The following is a 16509-nucleotide window of genomic DNA, read 5'->3' on the forward strand; positions in this document are numbered from 1 at the left end:
CTACAAGAGCCAAGTAATCCATAAGGATACAATCACTTTCTAGTCAATTTTTATTATTATTAATTTTCTTTGTTGGACTCAAAATGGCACAAAAACAAAAAAGAAAAGCATATTCCTTTTCATACAAAGACTATCTTAGCTTATACAAAGGATCTTTGACTTTCACCACATGTAAGTTCAGTGCAAGAAGCTGCTTATCTAACTCATATCCTCACCAATTTTCATTTCACAAAACATGTCATATAGTATATGATCAAAGGCTTTGAGGAAGCCTCTTTACCTTGAAAATACATCCCTTCATCTCATCCTTATTCCATATACCTCATAGTGCTCTTATGATGAGCATTGTATTGCCCTTGATGATCAACCTCTTGATTCCTTGCTTTTTGCACTCTTTAATATCCAAATACAAAGTAAAATATCCAGTATCATTGTTGTTTTCTACATGTACAAAATGCACAACACTTTACAACTCCTCATGCATAGGCAAGGACTTGGAACCACCTACCTCTACATTTATTAACACGTCTTTGATGAATCTTATATCAAAATTTTGAATCTCCAAGGCCCAATTTCAAACTGTTCTCTTTGTGGCAACAATTAGAGGTATATACCTGACAAAAATGCTTCATGTTGCCTTTCTTTGGTATAGCTACAATAAGTGAATCCATAAACAAAAATATATATCTAGCTGCAAATAGTGTCTAGTTGCTTTAGGTTTTGAACAATTTTCTTTACACCCTCTTTTATTTTGAATTTAAGATCCACACTTGAAGTCCCTCTCATTTAAAAATTATATTGGCAAGCATTGTTTTCTTTTAGGAACAATCAAATCATGAGCAAGCATACCCACTAATTCCTCCTTTGGCATATTTGGTTTGAGATTCAATTTGTTGATGCTCTTACTTTGTATCCTCCTTTTTCAAGACCTTGGTCTCACCCCTATACATGTCACAAACATCTATGTCAAAGATCCAAAAGACTTTGACCATAACTTTCTTCTTGATTGCTTGTAGAGAAGGTGCTTGATTATTAACCATACGATACAATCTTTGTGCCAATCCTGCCTTGATCTCATTGCTATCCTACGTAGGCTCCCCAAAATGATTTGGTAAGCTCCTCATAAACTCCCAATTAGTTTGTCATCACATGCATATGTAGAATAGCTTGCTATCCCAAAACATTCAAATTCAAACCATGAAAAACACTCAAGCTACCCCAAAACATTCAATTCCATATCACATACTTAACATGCACACTATTAGCCACTCTACACTAAAAATTGACTTGCTAGAGTGACCTATAAATACTAAGAAGATGGAGACATTCCAAGACCAAAACTTGAACTTTTTTAAAAAGAACCTCCCTCTTACCCCCAAAGACACAAAGACCTCTTGATTGCAACCCCAAGAAAAACCAATGATCAAACCCTTCTATATACACACAAACATCTGCCGCGAACCTTTCACAAACACAAAAATTGATACACATATCAAACTCAACAAGAAAAAAAGACCCTTACTAGGTCAAAAACATGGATAGATATTTTATGATTATTGATTAAGAAGCATATATACAAAAGAAAGAGATTTTTTACCCTTGTTCACAGCAAGGAAACTACACAAAAACAACTTCTATATGCGTAGAAAGCAAGAAAAAAGAGAAATGCTTATACACAAAGAAATTAACTCTAATTTGGGCGTGAAAATGTTGAATAACAGTACCTCAACCTTAGGAAGATCAAAGACAACATAGGTGAGAATGAGTAGAGATAGGGAGGAAGAAAGCTACATACAAGCAATAGGCAAAAACAAGAGAAGTTTAATTGACCTAGAAAATAGATATATAGAACCATAAAGTTCAGGGGGATCCTAAAGATAGTCTACAAGTCTATAAGAGGAGATGGTTGGGTGGAGATTAGCATGCCAGTCTCCCCTTGTCCTTTTAGTGGTATCAGAGCAGCACAGTGTCCTTTTAGTGGTATCGAAGCAGGGCTCCACGATGTGGCTTGCATACTCTTGCATGACTTTTTGTATGCATGAATCCTTGAGCACTATAATAAGGATCCAGGTTGAGCCTACCTGTGGAGAGGAATAGCCGTGGGACTTGTCCCCTACACACACACACGCGCGCGCTTGTGGGTCGACCATCACAAATTTTGTTGTTGATGAGCTTGATGTGTATGCAAGTATGGGTGCAGGAGATTTCATCACTAATGCGGGGTGGATAGACCAACACCTCATCGCCTCTCTCTCTTTCCCTCTCAAATCTACGTTGCATGTGAGAGGTGCCATGGATTGGCCTTCTTTTCACATCGTTGGGCACCCTTTGGGGGCCAAGTGGCCACCAGTCTTCAAGGGGCCACTCCCACTCGCAAGAGGAGGTTAATCACATCCAATCGCATTCCTTGCCGATGCTCGACGGAAGTTAAATTTTTTATCGAGGTAAGCCGTTAAGATCAAAAATTAAATTATACACGTGTTTAGTTTTTTTTCTACAAGATGGGTTGTCTCTTACAGATAGATCCCTTGTCCTTACGAGATAGATCCCTTGGCCTTAACTTCACAAGCTTGAAAATGGTGCACCAAACATTGTTAGCATTGTTGCATGATACAATAACCACCCCTTTTGAAGTGTTAACACTTTGAGCTTAACTACCGAAAGTGGGGGCACCCCATCATTCACCCACCGGTGCCTTGTAATAAGTGATTGAAAGCAATATTTGTACATATTCCTCAGCATATATGAATTAAGTTTTAACTTAGCCTCATGCCCAAAGACTTAGTCGAGGCAGATGTAGCGCGAGAAGTGAGGGTGAAGGTAGTGTGGAGTGCCTCCTTTCACAAAGTAGCTTGGCGCTTCTCGACACTACCATCCTTTGCTCTTTGCAAAATGTCTGGCCCAGCACTAGTAAGTAGATTCGCCCCCCGCATGGCACTAAAGATGCAATGATGGCTCTCCCATGCAATTGCCAGCAGTCCAAACATTAGAATCAATGGGCAAGCCAAAGGTCCATCGGTGGCAAAAGCGGGATACTTTCCCACATGCTTGCAAAAATTCAAATGGAGAACGTGGAATTCCCTCACCATCACCATCACTATGGACATTTGACTAAACCGAGGACACAACTTTCTGTGTAGTGTGTACAGACTCATCCTCCCAACATACCTCCTTTACAGAAGGCATAACTTGGAGCATGCCATGGATGATGCTAGCTCGAGTACGCGGGGGATAATTCCCCGGATGATGGCCCGCAGAGCTCGACGGAAGCAGCAAGAAAAAGGGATATACACAAATGGAAGCCATTGCTCTGTATCAGAGCCAGGTTTCGATCCTGGGACCTGTGGGTTATGGGCCCACCACGCTTCCGCTGCGCCACTCTGATTAGATGACAGCCTCAGGACACTTACAATATTTGATATGTTTCTTTGCAGACTCAACAATCGTTGCGAAGCCCCTCATCGACATTTGCCCTAACGTGCCACAGTCTTGTGATTTCTTCCGGATCACGAGATTCATGGACGGGTTCAATCCGAATTCATTCACCACATGCACATAACAGTCGCCTTCCCCCCTCTCTGCACTGTTAACGTGCGCATTACACATAGGACCGTCGAGGTCCACAGCCATGCAAGAATTTGAAGAAGGGCACTTTTAAAATTTTGCCATGCATACATTTTTTAGTGCCCTTCTGCATACGTAATCGCAAAATCTACACTTAATTTTCAAAGCCAAATTCAACACAAAAAATGTATCAATTCGCATGGCCCGTATCTTGATTCGGTCTCGTTTCAGCCCCACTTACCACTATTGGCGCTACTATGCATGCCTTATCTGTACGGTTTTTGACATGCAAGCGGTCTTTTGTGTGTTGTGTTACGTAGCACCTGTTGCTTTTGTGCAGCTTAGAGATAATGCGGCAAGCAATGGCCAAAGGCTCGGTGGCTGGCGTCTATTGAGAACATATGGAACACTCAACTTCCCTTGTCAATGAAGATCTTTTTGTGGAAGGTGTTCTGGGGGGCCTGCCAACAAGTGTCAAGGTCTTAGCTGGAGGTATCAGCTCTGATAGGTCCTCAAGCTGCAGAACGTTGTTACTTTAAAAAAGAATAGTTCAATTCTTGCTAAAGATTCTCTCCAAGGCTATTACATGGCTAATGGCCTAAGGTAAGTAAATAGAGTTGAATTGCAAAAAATGCCGATCATTATGGAAGATTTCCTTTTTGAATCTACCCTAAAGGAGTTTTGTATGTTTGTGGAATTGAGTTTTCTCGACCACTTCTACCCAAGTTGTTGCCCCCCTATTTGTGTGCAGAGAAGCTTTCCACTAATACATGCTCGTTCAGTCTTCAGCTCTAAAAAAAGCTCGAACACTCGAACCTTTACTCGTACCTCAATTAAAGAGAGAGGAGAGAGAGAGAGAGAGAGAGAGAGAGAGACTCTCTGGAGAGTTTCCACGTCATCTTAGTTAAAATTAAAATAAATTTAGCCCTGCAACCAACATCCCTGCTATGGGGCTACAGGGGTTCTTTCAACCCTCGGGCCGGAGTGGGGACTTGTCTATTGACACAGGGCCTGTCAAATCTTGCAAAAGGGTGTCGGTTGACAGTTCGCATCTCTGGTTGTTGCGTCATGATGAAGGGGCTCCTTGGCTCCGGATGGGTGATCATTTGGTTCGTTTGCAATTTGATGTCCTTGGTGTTGGAATCTGGTGACTCGAAACGGGTGATCTCTAGTGATTATCCTTGCTTCTACTGCAGGTTTGCTCGCTTCTGACTTTTTTTGTTCATTTGCTCCTTGCGGCTTGTTTAGGGTATGAGGCCTGCCAGTGGCAATGGTGTCCTCTTGGTGGCACCCCAGGTGGTCTCAGGCGATGATGGGGTATCTTGGCCCCGCCCTTAAATCGGCAGCTTTTCTGTTTGTTGTATCGGTAGGGTGGCACCTCCTCAGGACTAAGTAACACCTATATTTAATGTGGGGCCAAATAATGGGATCTTCGACGCAGAAGTTCACACACGAAGATCGAAAAGATCGCAGCCGTAGATGTCTGCTCAAAAACTAAACCTAGAAACTTGGATTGCTCAAAAATTAAACCTGGACAGGAGCTAAACCTGGACAACGTGGCCAATGCACCCCCAAAGTCACAATATTATAGCGTCAAAACGGTTTGGGATACACAATGAGCGCATGGGTGAGGTGGTTAGTCCGTTCGACCCTAAACGTGGACCCCCGAGATCACAGGTTCAAATCGCACCGGTGCGCCTCGTTTTTCGCGCTGGCTAGGTGTAGCGCCCCCATTTTTTCGACGACGTGCCTTGTTTTTCGCACTGGCCACGTTTAGTGTGCCTCGAGATCCCACCCCCAACCCCGACCGTCGATCCCATTACTTTGCATAGGTGTTACTTAGTGTTGAGGGTGGCACCCTGTTCAGCCAGTGTATTAGTGTGTGGTCTGATTTCTTATCTTGAGGGTGAGTTCTTGCGGGAGTGGCAGTCTTTGCGAGCTATATGGCAGCCTCTTGATGGGTTTTGGATACGTTCATTATGGAACCGTTGTAATTCTTTTTGCATCCATGGCTCTATCTGAGCATGGATTTGATGTATAATCTTATGTTTTTAATTCATCACAAGTCACTTAGTTGAGTGAGTACTGCCAACAAAAAAAAGGCATTTCTTAATAAGCCCTTCTACTTTTCCCAAAGGCAAAGAACGAAAGATAAGTACATTATTTTCTACAATTGTTAGTCCAAATAATGTCTTCAACCTCAATTGTTACGAGACTGGGCACCCTCCTTTTGTAGTGGTTAGCTGCAATTGGGATAGCTGGGCGTAATGGTTAATTATGTGCTGTCTATTTATTTTACTAATTGAGTTGATGATGATTTTGTAGAGTGGAATGCGGGGAGTTGATGAAGAGGCGACGGCAACTACTCTTGGCCACTTTATATTTGCACAGTATCTTAGAACATCATTTCAATAAGCCACTATGGCTCTGTAAATAGTTGTAGTGGGAACTCCCCTTATGGGTCATGCAAGAACTAATGAGCTTCACTCATTTGCAAAAGTAAAGTGGTTGTAAAAGAGGGGCCTCAATTTTGGCACCTTAAACTCAAAGTAATATATTAAATACCAACTCCACAAGAGAGGTGCCCCGTGGAGTTTGGGGCTAGATTCAGGCCTTTCTCTTGCAGATTCTCTTCTCTACTCTCTTAAGCTATGGTTATTTTGCTGTGTACTCTCTAATTTAGTCTACATCTCTTACACATCTCTTACACTCTCTTACCAGCTTGTCTATGTCAATTCTATGTTTACTGTGTGTGTGTGTGTCATAGTCTAGGTGTGTGTGTGTGTTTGGAAATTGGAAGAAGAGGTGGACAGTTTGATGGTGATGGCTTGAAAGCTTGTGTTGAATATTCTAAGCGGTCGATCTCCCCCTCTTCTCCCAACAGTGGTATCAGAGCGTCAGGTTCGAGGATTAATCGGCACCAGATTTCAATTTAAGAAGGAGTTTTCTCTAATCAACAAAACCCCAATTGCAACTCATCGACTTTGCAATTCAAGAATTCAAGGGCTCGTGGAAATTCAAAGTATAATTGATCGAGTTCGCAGAAGAAAACTCGATTGTTAATTGGTGGCTAATCGGCAACTGATTTTCAATCTCGGCTTCATGATGGTCAAAAGACGGTATGTCGAGAATTCACTTTCAATTCTAATGCTTAATCTTTGCGAACTGTGAAGGCAAGAAGAAAGTAGCAAGGGATTGTAGAATCCGAGCAAGGATCAAGGAAAGCTATGTCGACCATAATTCAAAAAAAAATCTACAAGCCCTTGAAATCGGCAAGCCTTTGAAATCTTCTTTTGAAGACTTTTTCAAAATTTATGTCGTGATTTCTATTGGCGTGCTATGAGAATGGATGTTAAACAGTATGTGTCAACTTGTTTGATCTGTCAAAAAATCAAAGCAGCTACAGGTAAGAAATTGGGACTTTTACACCCTCTCCCCATTCCTGAAAGACCTTGGGAACATATTTCCATGGATTTTGTTACTGGTTTCCCACTCACAACACACAAACATGACATGATATGGACTATTATTGATCGTTTCTCTAAACAAGCGTACTTTGTTCTATGTAAGAAAACACTCACAGCACATCAAGCTGCACTTTTGTTTCTGAAGACTGTTTTTCCACATCATGGTTTGCTTAAAGTGATTATTTCTGATCGAAACTCAAAATTTTGTAGTTCTTTTTGGACTACTATTTTTGAAAATCTTGGCACTACACTTGACTTCACTTCTGCATTTCATCCTGAATCTAATGGTCAAACCGAAGTCACCAACCGCACTATTATTGACTTGTTGAAAGCTTATGTTTCCTCTCAACCTAAGAAATGGGATGACTACCTACATATTTTGCAATTTGCATACAATAACACCACTCACACTGCCACGGGTAAATCTCCCTTTGAAATTGTATATGGTCACTCACTTCCTACTCCTGCTTCACATCTTTCTAATGTTGTGCCTGCCGCTGATGATTTCACTACTGACTTTCATGATATTTATGCAAGTGTGCATTCTGCCATTAAACACTCACAAGAACTTTACACCAAGCATGCTAACAAGCATCGCAAGGCACACCAATTCAAAGAAGGTGATCATGTTTTACTTCGCATCGAAAAACGAATGATCAAAAGTGTTGATACTAATGTCTTTGTTAAGCTTGCTCCTCGTTTTTATGGACCTTTCAAAATTTCAGCTGTCATTAACGATGTTTCTTTTCGTTTAGACCTACCTGCACATTGGCACATTCACAATGCCTTTCACATTAGTCTTTTACGCCCATTCCAAGGACCCCTACCTACACACCACATTTATGAAGACCCACCTTCACTTGTGGACCAAGAAGAGCAACTCATCCCTGACAAAATAGTTGACCATGACACCACCACTACACGCACTGGAATGGTTTATAACCGTTACCTTTTGACTTTCAAGGGCCACCCTAGAGAGGATGCCAAATGGATGCTTGAAAAGTTTTTTCGCAACTTTCTCGACCTTCTCCACACTTTCCATCATTCACGGTCCAGTTGATTTCTCTATTGAGCAATTGAGGATAGTTGCTATCCCTGGTGGGAGGGATGTTACGAGACTAGGCACCCTCCTGTTGTAGCGGTTAGCTGCAATTGGGATAGCTGGGCGTAATAGTTAATTATGTACTGTCTATTTATTTTACTAATTGAATTGATGATGATTTTGTAGAGTGGAATGCGGGGAGTTGGTGAAGAGGCGACGGCAACTACTCTTGGCCACTTTATATTTGCACAGTATCTTAGAACATCATTTCAATAAGCCACTATGGCTCTGTAAATAGTTGTAGTGGGAACTCCCCTTATGGGTCATGCAAGAACTAATGAGCTTCATTCATTTGCAAAAGTAAAGTGGTTGTAAAAGAGGGGCCTCAATTTTGGCACCTTAAACTCAAAGTAATATATTAAATACCAACTCCACAAGAGAGGTGCCGTGGAGTTTGGGGCTAGATTTAGGCCTTTCTCTTGCAGATTCTCTTCTCTACTCTCTTAAGCTATGGTTATTTTGTTGTGTACTCTCTAATCTAGTTTCCATCTCTTACAAGCTTGTCTATGTCAATTCTATGTTTACTGTGTGTGTGTGTGTGTGTGTGTGTGTGTGTGTGTGTGTGTGTGTGTGTGTGTGTGTGTGTGTGTGTGTGTGTGTGTCATAGTCTAGGTGTGTGTGTGTGCTTGGAATTTGGAAGAAGAGGTGGACAGTTTGATGGTGATAGCTTGAAAGCTTATGTTGAATATTCTAAGCGGTCGATCTCCCCCTCTTCTCCCAACATCAATAAACAGTAATATGATTTAACATCGAAGCAAATCAAAAAACACCCAGTCGCATCGAACCCATGACCCAGGTCACGAAGTTCACATGCTCAACCAATTGGGCTAGATCCAATCGAAAAAAAAGATTGTTGGTTCTTCTTGGTTTGTAAACAAGAGTAAATAATCTTAGAGAAAGATTTTTTTTTTTGGCAGAATTCACAATTGTGAGTGTAATATATTATATAATCAAAAAAATTACAAAGACAGGCTATGCTCAGCATGAGCCATGGCACCACAAACAGTTCATCCACCATACATCGACTAATTAGGGAGCCACCCTCGAACAGACCCTCAACATCAGGGAAACATATAAAATACCATACATCGGCTGAATAGGGAGCCACCATCGACAAGACACCATACCATAAGGACGAAGAAGGGGTGGGGCCCATTGTCCCCATCACCCACCAGGAACTCTCGAGGTGCCACTATCGCGTCATTGTTGCCACCAGTAACCACTGTGCCTCGCAATGATCAGGAACCAATACAAAACCAGAGCATGAGATTCAACAACCACCGGAACCAAAAGCGATCAAGCGACCACATCCACCATTTTCGCCAAAAAATACCAGGCCCTTAAGGAGGGTCAAGCGCCTTCGAAGAGACCGCACGCCACCTAGGACGCGCCAGGCGGTGCCACTAGGACTCCAAGTAGCACCACACAGGGTAGATCCGGTACAGTAGCTTTAAAGAACCCACGGTCAAGCTTGAGTACACAACATCATCCCCTGCATGACAAAGTATGGCACAGGCAAGAAAATTCACTCCTGAGAGAAGCTTAGTCACCGCCCAGGCCCCGTAGCCCCTAATAGAAGACTGCCCTGAGAAGGAGAACAAGCGGGAGTGAAAGCGAAGGCACTCTCATCCCCTCCTTGTGTCGCATGCAGGGCCGCAAGCACCATTGTGCAGGTTAACAAAATGCCCTGAGACGCCTTGCCAAAGGGGGCCCCACCCATGCCAGAATGCTTGAGCTGCACCCGGCCCCCCTGCGAGAGAGCTCTCCTTCCCCTGCTCCCGATGCTCGAAGCAGGCGAAGTTGAAAAACTTAGAGAAGGATTTTATTCCAAGATGTAGCCCATCTAAAAGAAATTTAACTTATAATGGGTCCATGCTAGACAAGTTTCAAGTTGCACTAGTTGTGTTAGGTTTCAAGCCTTGTGGTCGGGTTGTGATCAGGCGCCCGTCCACTTACTCTATTCTTTGGTTATAATGGAAATAAGGACATGGAGAGATATACTCTCTACGGCTCCACCAGACACCTTTGTGTTCTCGTCATCCCCTTCCCCCTCTCTCCTTCCCTCTCTTGCACTCACACTGCTCTATCATTCCTACAAGTGGTATCAGAGCTAGTGCAGTTGGCACATTCTATGCGTTTTTTGAGTTGAGTTTTGACTCCTCGTACAAAGAAGACTCCATCAAATTTTTCCCACGAGTCGTGATTTTCATTGTTGGCATTTTTTAGCCTATTTTGGTTGAGGTTTTGCTCCTGATACAAAGGTTACTCTACCCAAATTTTTGCAGCTTCTCACCATAGTTTGGCACCTCTCAAACCCTCTTGTCAGCGATGGCTTCTTCTTCAAAAAAGGAGGAATATTTCATCCACAGCAGATGGTAGCAACTTCACCATGTGGAAAGAGTGCATGAAGGATGTTTTGACTAATAAGGGTCTATCAAAACCGTTGAAAGAGCGTGCAGAGGGTGATGGCTACACGCAGGTTAAGTGGGAGCTTTTGGATGTGAAAGTCATGGTTACGATACGTCTACATCTAGCCGAGTGAGTGTTCTTCACTATCATAGGGAAGACAACAGTCAAAGCTCTATGGGATAACTTATGTTCAATATGGGAGAGCAAAAGTGCATCCTACAAAGTTTTTTTCATGAAAAATCTTATGAAGCTCAACATGAAAGAAAGTAGCATAGTTTCTGGACATTTAAATGAGTTCAACTCCTTGTTCAGTCACTTGACATCTCAGGGCTTTAGTGAGTTTCACAACAAACTCAAGTATACTTTTATGTTATGCTCTTTACCCAGTTCATGGGACATATTTTGCACACCCATTAGCAATTCAGCTTCGAATGGAAAGTTAGTGTTCAATGATGTCACAAGTGCGTTGCTCATTGAGGAGATTAGACGGCAATCTCTTGATGCGAGTGGGCATGGTGATGCGTATGTCACCACTAACAATCGTGACAAGCAAAGGAAGTGTGGCCGTAGCCGCGGTCGTTCTTAGGATCGCAGGCAAGGTCGTAGCAAGAGTCACGGCAAAGACATGAGAAATGTTAAGTGTCACTATTGTCATAAAAGGGCACTTGAAAAAAGATTGTCGCACAATGCAACGTGCTAAGGACAAAGAAAAAGCGAAGTCTGACACACCTAAAAGCAGCGTGAAAATTGAAGAGCTTTATGTGGTTGAGTCTCCAACCATTGGGAGAATTTCTAACGTGTCAAATGATGTGTTGATTTGCACATCGGATTTGAGTCATGATGCATTGTTAGCTCTTGACGAGTGTTATGCGCAGAATTGGATTATGGACTTGTGCTTGCTTTCACGTGACTCCTCATAAGGAGTGGTTTTCTACATATACTACCACAGATGGCACAGTGAAAGCTAGGCAATTTTTATAAGCTTGATATATACGGGGTGGGCAACATCAAGTTTTCTATGTGTAATGGCATTGAGTTTCTGTTGCATAATGTCAAACATGTACCCAAATTGACAAAGAGTTTGACGTCAGCTGGACAGCTGGATGATTTGTATTACACTACCATATTTGCTCATGGTTTTTTGATTATCAAGAAAGAAAATCTGGTCAGGCTTAGAAGCCAGAAGTCCGACTCTTTAAACTGACTTTATGTCTCTTTTGTGAAAGAGAATTCTATTTGTGTAGCCGAGCTGTCGTCTACAGAGTTGTGGCATAGCCGGTTAGGACATATGAGCCAAAAAGAAATGAAAGTCTTGCAGCATTCTGGTTATACTCCTGTGTTAGATTACTCTAACTTCTCTTTATGTGAGCATTGCAACTATGGCAAATAGACTAGGTTGACATCAACGCCTTTGGACAAGGAGTTAGGGAGTCCCCTAGATCTCGTTCATAGTGACTTGTACGGACTTATGTCAGTCAAGTCTCTAAGGGGAGCATTATACTTCATGACATTCATAAATGACTCTACTAGAAAGGTGTGGGATTAAAACAAAAGAGCGACGTCTTTAATGTCTTTCAAAAGTTCATAGCATTGATAAAGAACCAATCGGGTAGAAAGCTTAAAGCTTTACGCAGTGACAATGGAAGCAAGTACATCTCCTCCAAATTCAAGGACTTTTGCAGTAAAAAAAGCATTAAAAGACAATTTACCACACCTTACACACCCGCCCATACTGTGTGGCTGAAAGAATGAATAGAACCTTTCAGGAACAGGTCACTTCTATGGTTTCTATGACCAACTTACCTCAAATTTTGAAAAGTTGTTGTTACGATGGTTTACCTAGTACACCACTGAAGTACAAGGTTTCGCAAAAGAGGTGGACAAACAAAGTGCCCAATTATGACAAGTTATGTGTATTTGGGTACGAGACATTCTCATATGTGCCAAAAGCACGACTAGATCCCAAATCATAGAAGTGCATCTTCATTGGATATGGTGTATATGAAATATCGTTTGACATCTAGAATCTAAATAGGCTATACGAAGCTCACAAGTGATATTCAAAGAGTCTAAGATGCATAAAAAACCAATAAAAAACATTGAGTATTGCAAAGTACGATTTGAAGATGTTACCTCACCACTAGTTAGACAAACGTGCTAATGATGCACCTTGCACTAGTACACAACATGTTGCTCCAAAAAGAGCAAAATCCAACAATCACACACTCCAAAGATCTACTCGTACATCCGACCTGCATGTTTTGAGCCAAGATTAACTACTTGCTTATCATTGACTATGGTGAACCTACTTCTAGAACTATGATCATCTTATCGAACAGGCCAATACAAAATTCACATTTCAACTTTTGTAGTTAAAAATGTATCTTTTCTATTCCAATGTCAAAAGTTTAAAATCTCAGCGAGTGTTGTTCACAAGAAAACCAGCTTTCTTTTAGTTTGCACTTCAACTCAGATGCATAGGTTATAGATCTCTAGTAACGATGAGTTACATCAAAATTGGTGATCATGTTAACATAGCCTTTAGTCATGCTTTCACCTCTTCTAGTTTATCCCAACACGACTTATTAGATAATACTCGACTTTATTAAACTGGTCGATTACAAATTGTTACATTTCACCTTTCGTAGGTAGAAATGTATCTTTATAAATTCAATGATGGTCCAAAGGAGCTAGCTTGCTCATCCTCGATCACCCTGGTCATGGGTTCCGAGTGCTGCCCAATGACTATGATGTCACTCATAAACATCCTTTGTATCATCATGAGCATGAATGCTCAATACTGTTACAAAACAGAATTCAATGGTGATTTATGGGCTAACTCTTTAAAATTAAAAAAAAGGCACGTAAAATCTGGAGTGCGAGAAAAATAAATCATGAAGGATTCCTCATCAATTATGCCACTTCAATATGGCTTGCACCTTGTTACAGTGGAATCGGCAATTCATAGCAGATGTACCCTCAATATGACAATAGTTGTGTTATTTTGCTCTCTTCACATCTCTTCAACCAAATTTCAAAGTGCAGATGTACCCTCAATATGACAGAGTTGCATTATTTTGCTGGCTTCACATATCTTCAACCGAATTTCAAAGTGCCATCCAAAGCTTCAAAGAAAGGAATGTTATACAATGAACAATCAAATTCTGTGGATAAATAATCTGAAAATTACCAGAGTACTCAACTTTGCATAAGACACTTAATAATAGATCTTTTTCTCCATTGAAGCCTTACACCATAAAGAAACAGTGATAACTCACTGGAAGCAGTAGTAGGAGGGTTGTGTCAAATTCCAAAGCAAAAGGGAAGCATCAGTACTTACAAACAGAAGAAATACACGAATGCATGCACACACAGACAACCAGAAGTACCTTGCCTAAGCCTGACACAGACCAATGGGGAATGGTCAAGAATACAATTCCAGACCATACCACATAGGTCGCAGCTTCTTATTCCTTTGGCAAAACCTTGGCAAAAAAGTCACTAATTTACCCGATTTGAGGCATCGCCCTTGCAGATTCTCTTGCTGCCTCCAAACCTCTTAGCCTGCTTTGCAAGCACTTCACATAATGGATAGTCCTGCCTAGTACACCTGCTGTATCCAGATAATTACCACCAGGTATAACATTCCTCAACTGCTGCACATTGCCTTTAATTTTGAGCCTTTTTGAGCTGTCCATCAGCCCACCTTCAAGCATATGAGGGCTCCCACTTGATTGGGGTAAAAGCTGGTATCCTTCCAAGTGCTCGGCAACATCACACGTAAGGCATTCTATATTCTTGCCAGAGGCATTGCAACGTGCAACACCTGATCCAAAGCTCTTGTGGTTGCTCTTAATGGGAGACTGCAGGGAATTGGAGCTTCCAAACATTCTGACATTAAAAGGTGTATTATCTGGTGCCAGCTTACTAAAAGCTGAGTCTGCATCATCAACTTCATCTACAGCAGAAACATCCAGCTTCCTCTTTTTGCCGACAATGCTGGTAGAAAGGTCATTCATGGTTTCACTGCAGCCGTACAACACTCCATCACTAGGCGAATGGCCAGTACTGCTCAGCTCATCATCCGAACTCAGCAATGCGTTTATTTCTTCTGTATTTTCATGGAAATCACTACTAAGTGACTCTCGTTCATGTGAATGCGCACTTGTTCTCATAACTTGTTTCATCAAGTTATGGGCCTCGCAGCTCGCTACATCAATGATACCACTTTTTTGCATGTTGCTCAACTTCTGCTGCAATTCCAGCGCAGGCACCCTGGCAACCCCAAAAGCGGGACTCGCTTGGTAAGAGTGGAAACCATGCATGGCATCTATGGATTTACTGTCAAACATCTGAAGGCTATCAAGAAAGCAATTCACTTCCTGCATACGAGCAGGCTCTACCAATGACAGATGTGGAACGCCCTGAAGCCAGGATGGATGAAGTATGACAGTACTCTGTCCCTCACAACGATCAACAATAACAAAGTTTTTGTGACACACATTAGAGGTTTGCATCTTCATAGTCCCAACTGTAGGAGTGGGTGCACCTTCACCAGTGGCGGGTTTGGCTTCCCCTTTGTCTCTACCAACAAGAGAAGCTTCTGGGCAATCAACATTCAACTGTGACTTGGTATTGGGAGCAGATGGCAGGTCGCATACTGTCGATGGCTTCGGATTCATGATATCATCCGCCTCAAGCATGTTCTCTGATTGCTTCATCAGAAGAGCAGTCTGAAATGTTTAGAGAAGGTGGACTGATCTCAAAACCCAAAGTTCAAATCTCCAAACAGCTTCTTCTGTTATATCTCACTCGAAAGCTGCTTATATGAGTGCAGGCACCAATAACTTCCCACACTGCCAGGGAAGACACGACATAATCATCAATAAAACTAGCACAAACCAACTGGAACAGATTGAAACTCTCATAACAAAAGAAGCAGCAATACCATACAAGATTGGGATGCAGCTGTCTCACGAGAACCAATGAGTCTTTCGTAGATAGTCATCAAAAACCGAGGTACTCATCTCCTGATGGGCAATTGTATTCATTGCCAAAACAGAGGAATGTAAGAAAGGGCTTGAGAAATTTGAAGCTCTCTACGTTACAGGCTTTAAAAGCTGGCGGAAATATTCAGCCTGCAGTGCACAACAAACAATTAACTTGACACATATAGAAATGTCAAAACTAGCTAAGCTCTCTGTAAGTAGTGAGGGAACACGCCACCCAAATAAGTTCTGATACCAGATGAGCTTTAAGTGTAACGAGTTTGATTTTCATTTCACAGTAAGATAAAATCTTTTGAAATACACGAGTCCCAGCTTTGGACGATTAAAATTGCAGGACTATTCACATATAATCACAGCAGTTCAGCTTAAGGATCTGTTGTAACAATTTCACAGCTCAACCAAACTTAATTACAGCGAGGTATGGTGTTAACCTCAACAAGCTTTCATAGCCACCAAAACTATCTCCATTCTATCCTAGATAGGAAGGCGCCAACTTAACGAGTGGTGGCTGACACTGAACGCATCTGTCCTGTGAAGTAATTATCTTAGAGAACAGCCTACACCATAATAAGGCCCTGTGAGATGAACTCTCTTGAAATACTGTACCATTATATTTGTGTCTGACACACTACACAGCTGGTGCAGGCAAACAGAAGAAAACTTGAGAATGCTAGAGATCAATCTAGCACATGAGAATGTGGCATATGATCATCTTCACTGTGCACAAGCTAGCTGGTAAGACAAAGTTTGACAAGTCATTAAAAAAATTAGCTCACAACAGATAGCTTGTATCTGGGTCAAGAGACAGGCAGTTGCATGACTTTCCTATTACAAGGAAATCTTTATATCGCCCCTTAACGAGTGGTGGCTGGCACTGAACGCATCTGTCCTGTGAAGTAATTATCTTAGAGAACAGCCTACACCATAATAAGGCCCTGTAAGATGAACTCTCCATACT

At 41.8% G+C, this 16509-nt stretch overlaps 1 protein-coding gene across 2 annotated transcripts; it reads right to left on the reverse strand.

The window, feature by feature from the left end:
• Positions 1–13753: 13753 nt before the first annotated feature.
• On the reverse strand, positions 13754–15645 carry LOC147451617 (uncharacterized). 2 transcript variants are annotated; one of them, XM_086517517.1, is made up of 2 exons: positions 15496–15645; positions 13754–15398 (listed from the first exon to the last, which is right to left on the reverse strand). In XM_086517517.1, the coding sequence occupies exon 2, from the start codon at positions 15261–15263 to the stop codon at positions 14049–14051; it is 1215 nt and encodes a 404-aa protein (XP_086373643.1). In that variant the 5' UTR covers positions 15264–15398; positions 15496–15645; the 3' UTR covers positions 13754–14048. The 2 variants fall into 2 exon arrangements, with proteins under 2 accessions (XP_086373643.1, XP_086373644.1); XM_086517518.1 differs by having other exon boundaries at positions 15491–15645.
• Positions 15646–16509: the final 864 nt, after the last annotated feature.

Source organism: Adiantum capillus-veneris, chromosome 8, assembly GCF_014529385.1.
Source record: "Adiantum capillus-veneris isolate H3 chromosome 8, ASM1452938v2, whole genome shotgun sequence".
NCBI lineage: Eukaryota > Viridiplantae > Streptophyta > Polypodiopsida > Polypodiales > Pteridaceae > Adiantum > Adiantum capillus-veneris.

Excerpts from the sequence above, each read along its gene's own strand:
- LOC147451617 (XM_086517517.1), bottom strand. The coding sequence starts at position 15,263 with ATGAAGCAATCAGAGAACATGCTTGAGGCGGATGATATCATGAATCCG.